Source organism: Palaemon carinicauda, chromosome 21 (genome assembly GCF_036898095.1).
Source record: "Palaemon carinicauda isolate YSFRI2023 chromosome 21, ASM3689809v2, whole genome shotgun sequence".
Lineage (NCBI taxonomy): Eukaryota > Metazoa > Arthropoda > Malacostraca > Decapoda > Palaemonidae > Palaemon > Palaemon carinicauda.
Window position 1 is genome coordinate 117016147 of NC_090745.1, and position 15000 is coordinate 117031146.

At 34.3% G+C, this 15000-nt stretch overlaps 4 protein-coding genes across 4 annotated transcripts in view; all 4 read right to left on the minus strand.

Moving 5' to 3' along the window:
* LOC137614763 (perlucin-like protein) overlaps positions 1-447 on the minus strand; it is an 8135-nt gene extending 7688 nt beyond the window's left edge. Inside the window, exon 1 of the mRNA XM_068344434.1 lies at positions 340-447. The gene's annotated coding sequence lies outside the window, so the exon portion shown is untranslated. The remainder of the gene's footprint in view (positions 1-339) is intronic.
* A 3585-nt stretch (positions 448-4032) lies between these two features.
* Positions 4033-7287, minus strand: LOC137614762 (C-type lectin domain family 4 member G-like). The gene is made up of 3 exons (XM_068344432.1): positions 7051-7287; positions 5302-5475; positions 4033-4625 (listed from the first exon to the last, which is right to left on the minus strand). Exons 1-3 carry the CDS (start codon positions 7253-7255, stop codon positions 4402-4404), a joined length of 603 nt encoding a protein of 200 aa, XP_068200533.1. The 5' UTR covers positions 7256-7287; the 3' UTR covers positions 4033-4401.
* Positions 7288-11767: 4480 nt separating this feature from the next.
* LOC137615096 (uncharacterized protein PF3D7_1120000-like) lies at positions 11768-13057 on the minus strand. The gene has a single exon (XM_068344727.1). It carries the CDS (start codon positions 13055-13057, stop codon positions 11768-11770), a length of 1290 nt encoding a protein of 429 aa, XP_068200828.1.
* Positions 13058-13061: 4 nt separating this feature from the next.
* LOC137615097 (tropomyosin-like) lies at positions 13062-14735 on the minus strand. The gene is made up of 2 exons (XM_068344728.1): positions 14644-14735; positions 13062-14037 (listed from the first exon to the last, which is right to left on the minus strand). Exons 1-2 carry the CDS (start codon positions 14733-14735, stop codon positions 13062-13064), a joined length of 1068 nt encoding a protein of 355 aa, XP_068200829.1.
* Positions 14736-15000: the final 265 nt, after the last annotated feature.

Genomic DNA, 15000 nt, shown 5'->3' on the forward strand with positions numbered 1-15000 from the left:
AATTCTCTCTTACTTTGCTTGCCATTTACGCATGCAGGCATTCTATACTGTGAGAGCTTCCAATACAAGTTAATGACCTTTTGAAATCCCCACACTCATAATAATAGTAATGATGATCATGGTAAATGTAAAATCTACAGTAGGCGTGATATTGATACAGTAATTGTATTATTAAAACAAAATATTGACACTACGGCTTTTGATCTCATGTGTTTCCAGTAATTTCTTAGCGGTGTTGTAAATCATTTCTATCAAAAACAACAACACAATACAAACTATTAATAATAATAATAATAATAATAGTAATAATAATAATAATAATATCACACTATTACTCACCCAACACAACAAACAAACAAGCAACAGAAAGTCGCCCTATCTCTCCTTATAAATGGCCTCTATTCAGCTTCCTTGCTGAGTAGCAGATGTTCCAGCCACGGAGGAGACGAGATAACTGCGACTCTTGTCAAAAGAGATTTCCAGCCTAAGCCTGGAAAGATGACGGTGCACAAAGCTGACCTGCGGATGTCATCCGACCTCTTGAAGAGGACTTCCGACTCTCTCTCTCTTTCCTCAGAAGTGGGTGACGGTGGAGATCCAGAATTCCAGATCATCCAGAGCATCCAGTTCGTAAACAATGCTCTTTAACGAGTGTGATTTTCGTTCTTGATCCAGACCACTGCTTTTCTGGAACATGTTGTGTACGTGATGTGATGTGGTCAAATATTATTTCATTCTATTTTTTTTTTTGTCTTGCTCTCCTCTAGTTGAGGTTTAAGTTTGATTTCATTGTGCTTAATTTACTTAGATATATTGACTTTAGGTCTCTCTCTCTCTCTCTCTCTCTCTCTCTCTCTCTCTCTCTCTCTTCTCAACTACTAGTTGAGATCTTAGTTTGATTTCATCGTGCTTGACTTTCTTAATTATAGAGACTTTCGGACTCTCTCTCTCTCTCTCTCTCTCTCTCTCTCTCTCTCTCTATGAAAGACTACTAATTGAGGTGTAAGTTTGATTTCATTGTAGTTAATTTTCTTGGATATATAAACTCTCTCTCTCTCTCTCTCTCTCTCTCTCTCTCTCTCTCTCAACTACTAGTTGAGATCTTAGTTTGATTTCATTGTGCTTGACTTTCTTAATTATAGAGACTTTCGGACTCTCTCTCTCTCTCTCTCTCTCTCTCTCTCTCTCTCTCTATGAAAGACTACTAATTGAGGTGTAAGTTTGATTTCATTGTAGTTAATTTTCTTGGATATATAAACTCTCTCTCTCTATCTCTCTCTCTCTCTCTCTCTCTCTCTCTCTCTCTCTCTCTAAAAGACTATAATCTTTAAAGTGACCTAAACCTCGGCAACACAACCTGCCTGCAGGCTGAATTAGGAAAACCTTCAATATATCAGATATGAACCTTATATTGTTCACCCACTGTGGACGAATTATTTTCTGGTTCAGAAAATAAGTAAAAGATGTTGTATTAACGGATATTTTTTTCGACAAAAATAGCGAGATAAATTTCTAATGTACTATTATTATTATTATTATTATTATTATTATTATTATTATTATTATTATTATTACTTGCTAGGTTTCAACCCTAGTTGAAAAAGCAGGATGCTCTAAGCCTAAGGGCTCACGCAGGGAAATGAAATAAGGAAATGCACAAACTATAAGAGAAGTAATGAACAATTAAAATAGAATATTTTAATAACTTCAGCATCATTAAAAAGAATTTTCATAATTACGCTTATAGAAGTGAAACCACCATACACTTAATTGAAGAAAGGCAGAATACTGATTGATTGATTGATTTGGAGTTTTCTTGCATACTGCGCTACATCGTGTAATTGCTACGAGAACATCCATCTACCTTCAAGTGGAAATTAAGAACGAGAAAAGTATCAAATTATTATTTTCATCTTGGGTAGTTTTGCCACTACCTGTCGACCTTCAGTGAAATGTTTTTTGTATCTTAGTTGCCTTTCATGAGACAATTCTTGTTTACATGAAATATTTTTATTCCACAACATTTATAGTCTCATGAAAATGTTCTTGATGATCCTTTAAGGAGATATGCATAGAATCTCTCAATTTTCTGAACTTGCATTTCTTATATATAAGAGGTTTTATATTACTTTTGCCCCTCTCTGAGCGAAGATACCTGAACGTGGTGAAAGGATTTGTGTATCGCTATGATCAGCAAAGCTGCACTAGTAAGGGCCACCTATACTAGGTTGGTTTGCTGTGAGCACTCAGACAAACTTCTCCTACCATCAGCAATCCACACTGGCCAAACCCCAGATATGGATAACCACATGTCTGAGGCCTTTGTCTTGCAGGGGACTAGAAACGGCTGCATTTTGTTATTGTTGTTGTTGTTGTATATTACTTTTGAAGTCACTCACTGCCACCATTAAGACGCAGGCAATCTTAATTAGTCTCTTCTAACATAATTCTAAAGAAACAATGTAACCTTAGCCTCTGTTTAAATGTCCTTTTTCATATATAAAATCTTGAGTTAAGATGAGAAGTGCTAAAGTATTTATTTTGTTTTATATCGTCAGTACATCTTTTAACGTAGTCGTTTGGTACAACTCTGGTTGATATTTTGAACCTCAGTGTGAGCTACGGTATTACCGCTTACACCAGATTCCTAAGGTCTCTTGCAGGTTTCTTGGTGTAGTTCGCACAGTACTAATACAGGTACAGGGTGTAGATTATGTTATTTGCATAAGTTGATGTTTTATTTTATCATGAAGCTGTTGACATCACTCATATCTTTGATTTTTACAAAGTGCATCACAATAATAAAATAAAGAAAAAACGCTCTATCATTGCAGGCTGTTATTTATGTAAACATGACATGCGTGCGTGAGAGATGTAAAATACACACAGTGATTTGTAATAACCTTCACAATCTGCAGTGATTTATAATGAGAATAAAAACCACGTTTTCCTTTCAAACTCTTTTATTTTATTTTTGCATTGAAAGCATTGAAGCAATCAAATTTTTATTTTATAGAATAAAGTGAAGTTCTCAAGAAATAAGATAATAGGTAATAATTCAGTATTCAGTGGAACACACACACACACACACACACACACACACAAATACAGTCCACACTTACGGGAAAAATAAATACATTTATTACACAACAAAATGAAAGTACAACGGTTAAAATCCTTCCAATAAGAGAAATTGATTCTAATACTAAGAATACCGACAAACGAAATAGAAACGCATGCCTTAAAGGTTTAAAGGCCGCTCATGAATGGCAGAGGCAAGGGACAGTGATATTGCCCTATCAAGCAGTACAATGCTCTAGAGACTAGCCACATGATGAGCGTCCAGTCCCCCTCTCCACCCAAGCTTGGTCCAGGGGGCCCAGGCAATGTCTGCTGATAACTAAGCAGGTAGACCTACAGGCTCTCCCAAACACCCCATCCTTATCTTATAAGGATGGTGAGGTTGTAGAGACCAAAGGAACTAACGAATTTGAGCGGGACTCGAACCCCAGTCTGGTGATCACCTGGGAAGGACACTGCCAATAGGCCACCACAACCCCAACTATAAAGAAGTCTTTTAATTCACCAATAATATTGGCAAGCTACAAAGTCTATCCCAAAGGACATGAACCCATTTCGTTCAGAGTAGTTCCAATTACAAAGAATTTCCTGCTCCTTCGAATCGTTCAAAACACCAACAGACAAAGCAGAGACGTATGTTAAAAAGTAGATTAACCACTACACCAAGAAAGAACACCAAGAACTAAGAAAGATATTACTTTGACAAGTCATAAAGAATGCGCAGACGAGAGACGACTGTCCTAATGAATACGAATATTTTGTTGGGATGTCAAGAATATTTGAAGGCCAAATGGAAACGTCTATAGCAAGGTAGTCCTCAGCTAAAATTGATCTTCGCCAAGAATTCTGTCAGACGAAGCGCAGATATCTGTCTCAAATAATACCAGCAACTACGAAGACTCGTTTCTGAGTCGCCAAGTTGATAGACAAGTCAAGACGAGATGCCTGCTATGAAGACTACTGCTGTAAGACCTAAGAAGAATCTTGTCTCTGAGTTAGCCTACACTGTTAAAAATTTGCCGTAAAAAAATTATAAAAATCCTGGAATAAATGTTGCCAGGCGTTTACCGTTTTAAAAACGGATATATTGACGTAAAGGAGTGATATTACGGTCACCAACCCGTAGAAGATAATTACAAAGAATGGTAATATTACGGTCACCTGTATTTTAATGAAATACGACTGAGAACAGTATATTTTCACGGAGAATTTCCGATTAAAAATACGATTTTTTTAACAGTGTATCTATACCACAGCAACAGAAATTGAAGCTATTAGCTTTTCAATGGATAATATTTGCATTTCAAAATATACAAACAACTACAAAGAATACTGGCAGACGAAACGCAGCTTGTTACCGCATAGGACATCGTCAAGAACAGGGTGGCGATCCCGTCGAATGTTGAGACAGTTGGCTAAATTTTTCCTGGCGCCACTCGGCTGCTTGGGACTCCATTCTTCCTCGTTGACCGATGCCCCGTTGATCCAACGCCAGCCCTCCTCAGGCCCCAGGTAAGTGCCTCCGATCCAGACAGCCCTGGGAGCTTGAAAGATGTAATGTCAGATAATGTTAAGATAATTATTGATAATAATGATAATAATTTTAGCTTAAACACAGGGCATATTTGTGGTACTTTATAGTAAGAGGGGCAGTCTTAATTATAATATACAGGCTGTGCTATACCATCGTTTTTTTTTTTACTTTTTTTTTTCTTTTTTTTTTTTTTTTTTTTTTTTTTTTTCTTCAATGCACCGCCCGCACACAGAATTGAATGTTGAAGAGATTTAGCAGTTGAAGAAACAAAGAGTTTATATCATAATATAAGATAGAAAGCAATACAGCTGGAGTAAAAATGAGGCTACTTGGAGGTTTTATTGCTGCCAACCGTGCAGTATTTGAGACGCACTGTAGACGGTCCTCCAAATGTTATGTTGAACTAAGCAATGTACAAGTAATAGAATAAATATTTGGTGGTTTTGAAAAGGATTCAAAATAATGATTGTAAGAAGAAAGTAAAGGTAAAATGAAACGTGAAGACATTAAAAAATAACCAATGGTGCCAAAAGCAAGAATCACAATACTAATCAGCCCTAAAATCAATAAATAAATCCCTTTACATAAAACAACAGCAAAAAGTTATAGGAATACAAATACAAGTTAATTTCACTTCCATATGAAACAGACCTGAAGATGATCTTGCAAAACAAAAAATCACAAACCTTTGATTTCAATGAGGTGAGCTTTCAGTGCGTAGAGGTTTCTAGGAATAGCTAAATCGCCTCCCATTCCTTGGCAAAACTGTCGAGCTTCTTCCCATTTCAATAAGCTTTTACTCACGTAAAAACATTCATCAACAACCTGAGTGAATGGGTAAGGACACTCATATGAAGACCCTAGGAAAAAAAAGAATAATAGTGAATTTCCAGTTATTCCTCCCTGGTGAGGAATATTTCCTTTTTTTGAAAAAGTAATTTTCTTCTATAGATGTGTTGGAAATCTATATGGTTAAGAATTTTTATCAAGATGTTACAGCTGTGAAAGGTATTTTTTTATGTCATTCGTCTATTGATGACACAAGTATCGTATTTTGTACAGTACAGTATATGGAAAAATATTACACAATTGTTTAATTCCCCGAATTTTCTTTTCATATGATTTATTGTAAATTTCAATTACCGTAAATGTTCAATATATATATATATATATATATATACATATATATATATATATATATATGTATATATATATGTATATATACATATATATATATATGTATATATATATATATATATATATACTCTATATATGTTCCTTGTAAAAGGCTCCTGAATATATATATATATATATATATACATATATATATGTATATATAATGTATATATATTTCTATATATAATGTATATATACGTGTGTGTGTGTATATATATATATATATATATATACATACATACATATATATTTAGGATCCTTTTATAAGGAACAGAAATTATCTTAAAGGCGTGTGATAATAATGATAATGATAATAATAATGATTAGTATTATCATTATAATCATTATAATAACAATGATAAAGATATTTTATCTTTGGAACTTATATAGAAAAAATTTGTTTTTTGTATATTTGATAATATTGTATTATCATATATATATATATATATCTATATATATATATATATATATATATATTTATATAAATATATATATATATATATATATAAATATATATATATATATATATATATAAATATATATATATATAAATATATATATATATATATATATGTATATATATATACACTGTATATATATATATCTATATATATATATATATATATTGTCTATAATTCAACATTTTGACGATAAGAAAATCGGCATTTTGTAGGTCTGTCATTCTAAGTGACTTCTATGAATCGTGATTTTTAGAAAATAGTAACTAAAAAATTATTAGCGTTGACATTTCTTTGAGCATCATTAGACTCGTAGAATGGAACAGCAATGACCTCATTGAAGATATCAATATTAAACAAGTACACATTCAAGACAAACTAGTTATCTTAGTTTATGTAGATACATTGTATATTTGCTTTGTATTGTGTATATACACATACAGTATATATGCACATATATATATATATATATATATATATATATATATATATATATATATATATATGTGTGTGTGTGTGTGTGTGTGTGTTTGCGCGCAGCATTTTACAACCAGTAAAATGTACTAGCAAGCAGACATACTACAACTAGTAATACCCTTTTTGAATACTCAAAATTGTCTAGAAAGGGCTAAATATAAAAAGAAAATTAAAATTCCATGAACAATAGTATCCCAATGGAAATTATTCAAGACATAAAAAAACAATCATAACTCCCCAGAAACGAAATGTTATTTGAAGAAAACTATAATAAAGCCATTTGTGTTCCGCCCAATCAAAAAAAATGTAAGACTGTTTTCTTACCTCTCAGATTTATGCAGTTTTTACTCTCCTTGGCGACACTGATAAGCTTTTTAAAGTATTCTGCCTGCTGGGCCATAACGAGTTGAGACACGACAATGGCTGACTCAAGTTTGTTGAAAGAGCCATTGTATGGATTCTCTTTAGCAATTACTCTGGACACCATTAAAATCGATAGATAGATAGCAGGCACTTTCACGACCAACATTACTCCGGTGTTTCCAATTCTTTCAGAACAGCTTGATCTCTGCAGATCAGTTGGTGAGTGACCGTGTTAAGTTTATACGCAATCAAATTAATGCGAAGGATTCCACGTACAAAGTATAAACGTTATCAGGTTTATGCAAAGGATTTAAAGTGTAAAAAGTATACGCAATCAGGTTCATGCAAAATCAATCCTGATGTTTAGCAAACAGTCCTGCTCAGCTGTCTTGACCAGAGCGGAGCTGAAAGCAAACCAATACTAAGACGCTTCTTGTTGACGAATACAGTATTTGAAAGGTTCAAAATCCTCTAACGGTGTATCATAGTGATGATGATTTTGCAAAATAACAGGAATAGAATATCAAAGAGACCACAACGAGCGCTTATACGGTTAGTGGATCAAGTGGTCCAAGAATACGACGTCTATGTCAAATCATGCATGCATGCATGGAAAGGCTACCAGATTTTTATAACAGCTTGAATATTACTTCATAAATGAATTTTGATATTTTTTCTTCTTTTCTCTTTTATTTAGGAATAGCAAGAATATCTTCCCTATTTTGTCTTGCGATTGACTTTCTTATATATCAAGTGTATACTTTGACAATATTTTTGTTATCACTAATGTGATAGTATATATTAGAAATATTCATAAAATATACCATGCTTTTATCATGTTAAACTCATTTTGTATATACCACGACTATTATGGGGGAATGCATATAAGCGTATATGAATGATTGGTTATATAATAAGCTATAGGTTGTAATGATCATTTCTCTTTAATTAGTTTCCATATATTTTACGTTGTTAGTTTTCTTAAATAACATATTAAGGTGTTATAAGAATAAAAAAAAATCTTATAGCCTAAAATTGCCAAACTCATACCGTTGAATTGATTGCTATCTATAGTCCATTTCTTTTAGCTATGCATATTTGCACCGACTCGCAACGGTGCCCTTTTAGCTCGGAAAAGTTTCCTGATCGCTGATTGGTTAGAATTATCTTGTCCAACCAATCAGCGATCCGGAAACTTTTCCGAGCTAAAAGGGCACTGCTGCGAGTCGGTGCAAATATGCATCGCTAAAAGAAATGGACTATAGTTACATACGATACCTTTCGGGTAGTAGAATCGTAGCCAATAATCTCGGTGGCCACGGTAGAATACAGTGTTTGATATAGTTATTCTTTTAAGATTTTCATTTGATAACATTATTTCTAAATATCAGTTAACTGGTTTTAAGCTGGCATTGCAATGTTTTTATCCATGATAATATGAAACGTGAAGTAGGATATGATGAATAGAGAAGTATTGAATTAAAAGCTCAAGATAGAGACAACTGGCGAAGCTTAACTGACACCCTTTGTGTCAATATGCGTATGAGATGAGGATGATGAATATAATATTAATGAGGTTACATCACGGAACCTGAAAAACAATTGCATATAGTTAAATTTTCCAAGTACTGTTTAATAATAAGAATAAGGATAGGGAAGTGGGGAATATGGGGAAAGGAAGAGTACCCCTGGATACAATCCAGTTTATAGCTCAAAGGCAGGTACTCGGGATGGGAAAGATTTAGGAAATAGGGAGAAAGAGAAGTACAGGAGAAGAATAAAAGAGAGGGGCAGACCCTCTTGCGATATTAGGGAATTGGTATTATTATTTTTCTTATTTATATAAGAAAAATTATAATACCAATTCCCTAATATCGCAAGAGGGTCTGCCCCTCTCTGTTTATTGTTTAGTATTTTGAGTAGTAGTTGTCGACTCCGTAAAAAGCATGGCTTTCCCATGCCAAGCAGTTTTATTTTGCTCTTAACTCCATTGCGTATTTGTATTTCGATGTATTTTCTTCAAAGTCTAATGGATTAGTCCTTAGGTCATACCCCATATGCCCACCAAGTTCCCTTGAAATTGGTGCATTACTTTTTAGGTAATGTTCTTCACAAACAAAAAATTAACTAACAAAATATGCCATTTCCTCAACATTGCTGCGTACTTGAACGTTGATGTACTATATCCAAAATGTTAAATATTCCTCCTTGGGTCATGTCCAACATGACTACCAAATTTGGTCAAAATCGGTACAGTGGTTTGTGTAAAATGGCTGACAAACAAATGAATAAACAAAACAAAATCTTCGATTTTGGCGAAGGCAATTTTACGGCGCCTCTTTTAGATATAGCCGTGAGAACAAATGCAAATTGTGTTTTCAAATCTCATAAGACTCATCTACTACGAACACAAACACGGACGAGTGCTCTCTCTCTCTCTCTCTCTCTCTCTCTCTCTCTCTCTCTCTCTCTCTCTCTCTCTCTCTCGTGCGGAGGGAGGGAGGGATGAGTTTTCAAATTCCCAAACAACTGACATAGTGACTTACATCACGTGGTTCTCAACTAGAACAGATCACATCTATGTGAACTAGTTTGCTGCACCATTTTAAAATGTAGTTTTATATATATATATATATATATATATATATATATATAGTTTTTTATCAGAAATTTACCAAATATCTCTTGGCATGGTTTGAAAATTCTATAATTTCAGCTTAGCATTGTCAATATGAATAAGCAAGTCCTATTCCTTTCACTGTCTTGGGTTAGAGTTCTCTTGCTTGAGGGTACACTCGGGCACACTATTCTATCTTATTTCTCTTTGTTAAAGTTTTATAGTTTAAATAGGAAATATTTATTTTAATGTTGTTACTGTTCTTAAAATATTCAATTTTTCCTTGTTTCCTTTCCTCGCTGGGCTATTTTCCCTGTTGGGGCTTCTGGGCTTATAGCCTCCTGCTTTTTCAACTAGGGTTGTAGCTTAGCAAGTAATGATAATGATATGATTTAAAGTATTTTTTATCAAACTGTTCACATATTTTACTGGCTTGACTACAAGTATAACTGTATCTTTATAAGTATTAAAGAAAACATCTATGAATATTTATACAGTCAAAGATAGGCTATCTCTCTTGGGGTATTTTATTTCTAACGCTACTGCTAATATTGCTACATATTGCTGCTAATAAATTAAGAGCCCGTGCTTTGCACTGGTTTCCACGTATCTCAAACTAACCAATATTTAAAAAAAAAATAATTTTACTTTTTCTGTTGTTATGCTTAATTTTACTGCTACTTGTGCCACTGCTGCTTTTGACAGTGTTTTTAAATAATGTAGCCTTGTTACTCCTAATGGTATTATTACTATACCAGGACTTGCTGTTGCTACTATTACTTGTGTATTACTACTACTACTACAATTATTGTGATATTTTATACATAAACTCTTGTCCTCATACCACTGTTGCAAGTATGCACACACACACACACACACACACACACATATATATATATATATATATATATATATATATATATATATATATATATATACATATATATATATATATATGTGTGTGTGTGTGTGTATTATATGTCTCAGAAATGTATCTGCCTCCTCCTTATCACTTTTAGAAGTGGTCTCTCCTGATTCCCTCGTCTCAATACCTCCTCATTTGTTACTCTCCCAGTCCACGGGATCTTCAACATCCTTCTATAAAACCATAATTCAGCTGCATTTATTTCATTTTTAAGTTCTTGTTTAATGTCCACGTCTCTGAGCCATAAGTATGTGTTGACCATAAATAGGTTTTCAGTGCTCTAAGAAGAACCTCAGCTTCTTGTATTTAAAGAGCCAATACCATCCCTTATGTTCACATAACAAAGAATTTATACCTCTTCATCAAGGAACATAGCATACTAGAAGAACCTCAGCTTCTTTTATCTACGGAGCCAGTACCAATCCTTTAGTTCACATGACAAAGAATTTATACCTCTTCATCAAGGAACATAGAATACTAAAAGAACCTCAGCCTCTTTTAACTACAGAGCTAGTCTTCTTTGTCTACATCTTTTCCCACATAGCATACTAGAAGTACCTCAGCTTCTTTTATCCTTCTTTCATTCCCATGTAGTTTTTTCTAAATTTTTTTCTATTTTTTTCTTTTATGTAATTCTATTAGGAATTCTCTCATTCACATCCATTATATACTTGGCCATCTTCTCCAATCATAACTCACTCATGAAATGTACTTTGGAATCCAACAAAATTTCTTTAGGCACCCTTTGAGGATATGACTGCATACTAGAAAAAGCTAAGCTTTTTCCCTCTGCAGGGCCAGTCTTCTAGATTATTCCATTCAGAGCAACCATAAGGTTGACATCTGGAAGAATAGATCTAGAAATCCGACCATTTGTTCACATGACAAAGGCTTGTACCACTCCATCATGGAACCGTTGCATACTAGAAGCAGCTCAACTATTTCCCTCTGCAGGACACATCCTCTAGGTTACTCCAACAGAATTGTTTCTTAGTTGTATACTTTTAGATTTTGCTCTTTTATTTCTTCTATTGAACAAAATCCTTTTTACTCTTCAAAGTTCTCTTCTTTGATAATCTCTTGTAAGATATTTCTAATTTTAGCTTTTTGTTGGCGTCCTATTACCTTTACCTTTATCATTTCTTCATAACCATCACAATTACTAGCAGAATCTCCTTTTGTTCCTGAGCTATTTGCTTCTTGGTAGCCTTGAAGTTCCATTTCAATGTTTTCACTTTCCTTTTAAGATTCTCTCTCAAGTCTGGAAATTGCCCAAGAAGATTGTCTTCATTTTCTGTGTGTTTCTGTAACATATTTTCAAAATACTGGATAAGGTTTTCTAATATTTGGCTTTTTATTGCCTTATGATATTCATTTTTCTTTTCCATTTTGTCTCCTTTCAATGCGTTTTCATATAGTTCAGTAAGATCATGAACTAGGCCTGTTTTCTCAGGCGCCATTTCCTCTTGTACCACTTTTCTTATCTGGGCCAAGGCCTTATCTTTAGTGGTCTTTCTAAGATGGTTTCTTAAGTCCCGAGGTTGTCCACGAAGATCGACTTCTTTTAAGTTTCCTCGTATGACATTTTCAAAATTCTGGATATACCTCTTTACATTGCCTTTTTCTATTACTTCATGAATAACCTTCTTTATCTTTTCTATTTTCTCATCTTTCAGAGCCTCTTCCCATAGTTGAACAAGAGCATATACTAAGCCTTTCTCTTCTGGAAATACCTCCTCCATTGCAATTCGTCTAATCTTTAAAAAGGTTCTATCTTTTGCTTTCCTCCTAAGATCAGCTGTTTGTTTCCGTCCCATTACTTTTATCTTTATAATTTCTTCATAATCATCACTATTACTAGCAGAATCTCCTTGTGTTCCTGAGCTATTTGTTTTTTTATAGTCTTGAAGTTCCTTTTCAATCTTCTCACTTTTCCAGAGGTTTTCATTTTGTTCTGATAATTCCTCTTCTATTATTTGTGTTATCCTTGCCAAAGCAATATCCTTAGCCTTCCTATTAAGATTTTTTTTCAAGTCAGTCGATTGTCCACGGAGATCGCCTTCTTCCTTTTGGTTTCCTTGTATGATATTTTCAAGAAGATGGCCTTCTTCCCTAACCTTTCCTCGTATGATATTTTCAAAATACTGGATACGCCTTTCTACGATACCTTCTTCTATTTCTTCAAGTTTAACCTTCTTTTTCTTTTCTTTTTTCTCATCTTTCAGAGCCTCTTCCCTTAGTTGAACAGGAGCATATACTATGTCCCTTTTTTGTTGTGATATTTCATCCTGTGCAATCTGTCTGATTCTCACGAAGGCTACATCTTTTGCTTTCCTCCTAAGATGCTTTCTCTCGTCCTGAGATTTTCCTTCAAGATCATCTTTTTGTTCCCTATTTCTATTGTGCTCTGCGTCATTTCTAATCATTTCTTCATATTTCATAACATGACACTTTAACCTTTCTTTGTTTTCTAGTGAAGGACTTGTTTTTTTGAATTCCTACAATTGTAGCTAAGGCTACTTGTTTGGCCTCCCTCTTTGCATTCCTTTTGATTCCAAGACAATCCAGTTTGTTATTCCTTGTCTGTTTTGCATCGCCTTTAATCTTTTCTTCATATTGCAGAACAAGTTTCCTCACTTTTCCTTTGTTATCAAGTGAAGGACTTCTTTCTTGCTCAGCCATTTTTCGAGTTTTTTCAAGTTTCCTATCCATATCATTAACTGTTCCTTCATGTGATTTGTCATTCTGTCGTTTAGTCCTGGAGATAATTTCTCTCTCATTTTTGGACCTTTCAAATTCTTGAATTCGTACAATTCTAGCTAAGGCCACTTCTTTGGCCTCCCTTATTGGATTCCTTCTGATTCCAAGACAATCCAGTTTGCTATTCCTTGTCTGTTTTGCATCGCCTTTAATCTTTTCTTCATATTGCAGAACAAGTTTCCTCACTTTTCCTTTGTTATCAAGTGAAGGACTTCTTTCTTGCTCAGCCATTTTTCGAGTTTTTTCAAGTTTCCTATCCATATCATTAACGGTTCCTTCATGTGATTTGTCATTCTGTCGTTTAGTCCTGGAGATAATTTCTCTCTCATTTTTGGACCTTTCAAATTCTTGAATTCGTACAATTCTAGCTAAGGCCACTTCTTTGGCCTCCCTCATTGGATTCCTTCTGATTCCTAGACAATCCAGTTTGCTATTCCTTGTCTGTATTGCATCGCCTTTAATCTTTTCTTCATATTGCAGAACAAGTTTCCTCACCTTTCCTTTGTTTTCAAGTGTAGAACTTCTTTCTTTCTCCGCTATTTTCTGCATTTTTTCAAATTTCTCAACCAGATCATTAACAATTCCTGGTCGTGGGTTTTCACTCTTTTGTTTAATCAAAGAGACCCTGTTTCGTTCCATAGCGGAACTATAACGGCATACACAATTAATTCCCGAATAACCAATATTGTCCTGGTCACTAATTATAAATCCATTAATAACTTTGGTATTCAAATCTACTCCACAATAACAACAACACATTTTGTTAAAATTCTCCATTTCTGTTAATACCTTTCCTCCATATTGTTTTTGGCCTATTTTGAAAAAATGGTAACTTGATCTGGAGACACTCAGGGAGACTCCGTGAAGTCTTCAAAACTAAACACGGATCCCGGATTTCTATTTTGAATACCACGAAATCGACAGATATAACAAAACTATCTTTTTTTAGGCCTATGTTTACTACAATTGGCTTCTAAAATCATTTACAATAGGATAACATAAAGGAGAAATAAAGACTATTTTCTAAAATTAGGATTTTATTCATTAGACCTACATTGATCATACCAATCAATTGAATATAAAGGGTAGTACAATAGGAATTTCAATACAAAATCGAAATATTTGTGAAGAATTTTAGATATTTCGAAATTCAGAAATGAATTATTTCATAGATGACTGAAGACTTGCAGAATCTTCCACGGAGTCTTCAGAAGACCACAAGATCCGTTAAATCCGCCCCAGACAACGTCACCTTTCCATTCGGGTTTCAGTCTTCCTTGGATTCTCGACGCTTTCCAATCCTCCTCTGTTCTTCCAGTTTCCTTCCTGATCGTCAATTGTCATCGTTGCGGAATTGTTTTCGACCTCTCATTGGAGGTGTTTTTCCATCCTCTTTCTGAATCCTTTCAGGAATGGCGTTCTTGGGAATTTTGACTCTTCAGTCGCGTTGAAGATGAAGCTCTCCAAAGAGCTCTCGAAGACGACCAGCGAAGGAAAGCAGAAGCCGTAGTCGGTCCAAACTCGTTTTTTCTGTAGTGGCTAAATTCGTCTGCAACGCTTCGAATCCTTTCAGGAATGGCGTTCTTGGGAATTTTGACTCTTCAGTCGC

Bases quoted from the DNA above. Each gene is read 5' to 3' on its own strand.
- LOC137615097 (XM_068344728.1), bottom strand. From the start codon at position 14,735: ATGACAATTGACGATCAGGAAGGAAACTGGAAGAACAGAGGAGGATTG. The intron at 14,038-14,643 runs GTGACGTTGTCT...ATGCCGTTATAG, and splicing joins ACTGAAACCCGAATGGAAAG to TTCCGCTATGGAACGAAACA.
- LOC137614762 (XM_068344432.1), bottom strand. From the start codon at position 7,255: ATGTTGGTCGTGAAAGTGCCTGCTATCTATCTATCGATTTTAATGGTG. The intron at 5,476-7,050 runs GTAAGAAAACAG...TTTTTTTCCTAG, and splicing joins AAACTGCATAAATCTGAGAG to GGTCTTCATATGAGTGTCCT. The intron at 4,626-5,301 runs GTTTGTGATTTT...ACATCTTTCAAG, and splicing joins TCACCTCATTGAAATCAAAG to CTCCCAGGGCTGTCTGGATC.
- LOC137615096 (XM_068344727.1), bottom strand. From the start codon at position 13,057: ATGATTAGAAATGACGCAGAGCACAATAGAAATAGGGAACAAAAAGAT.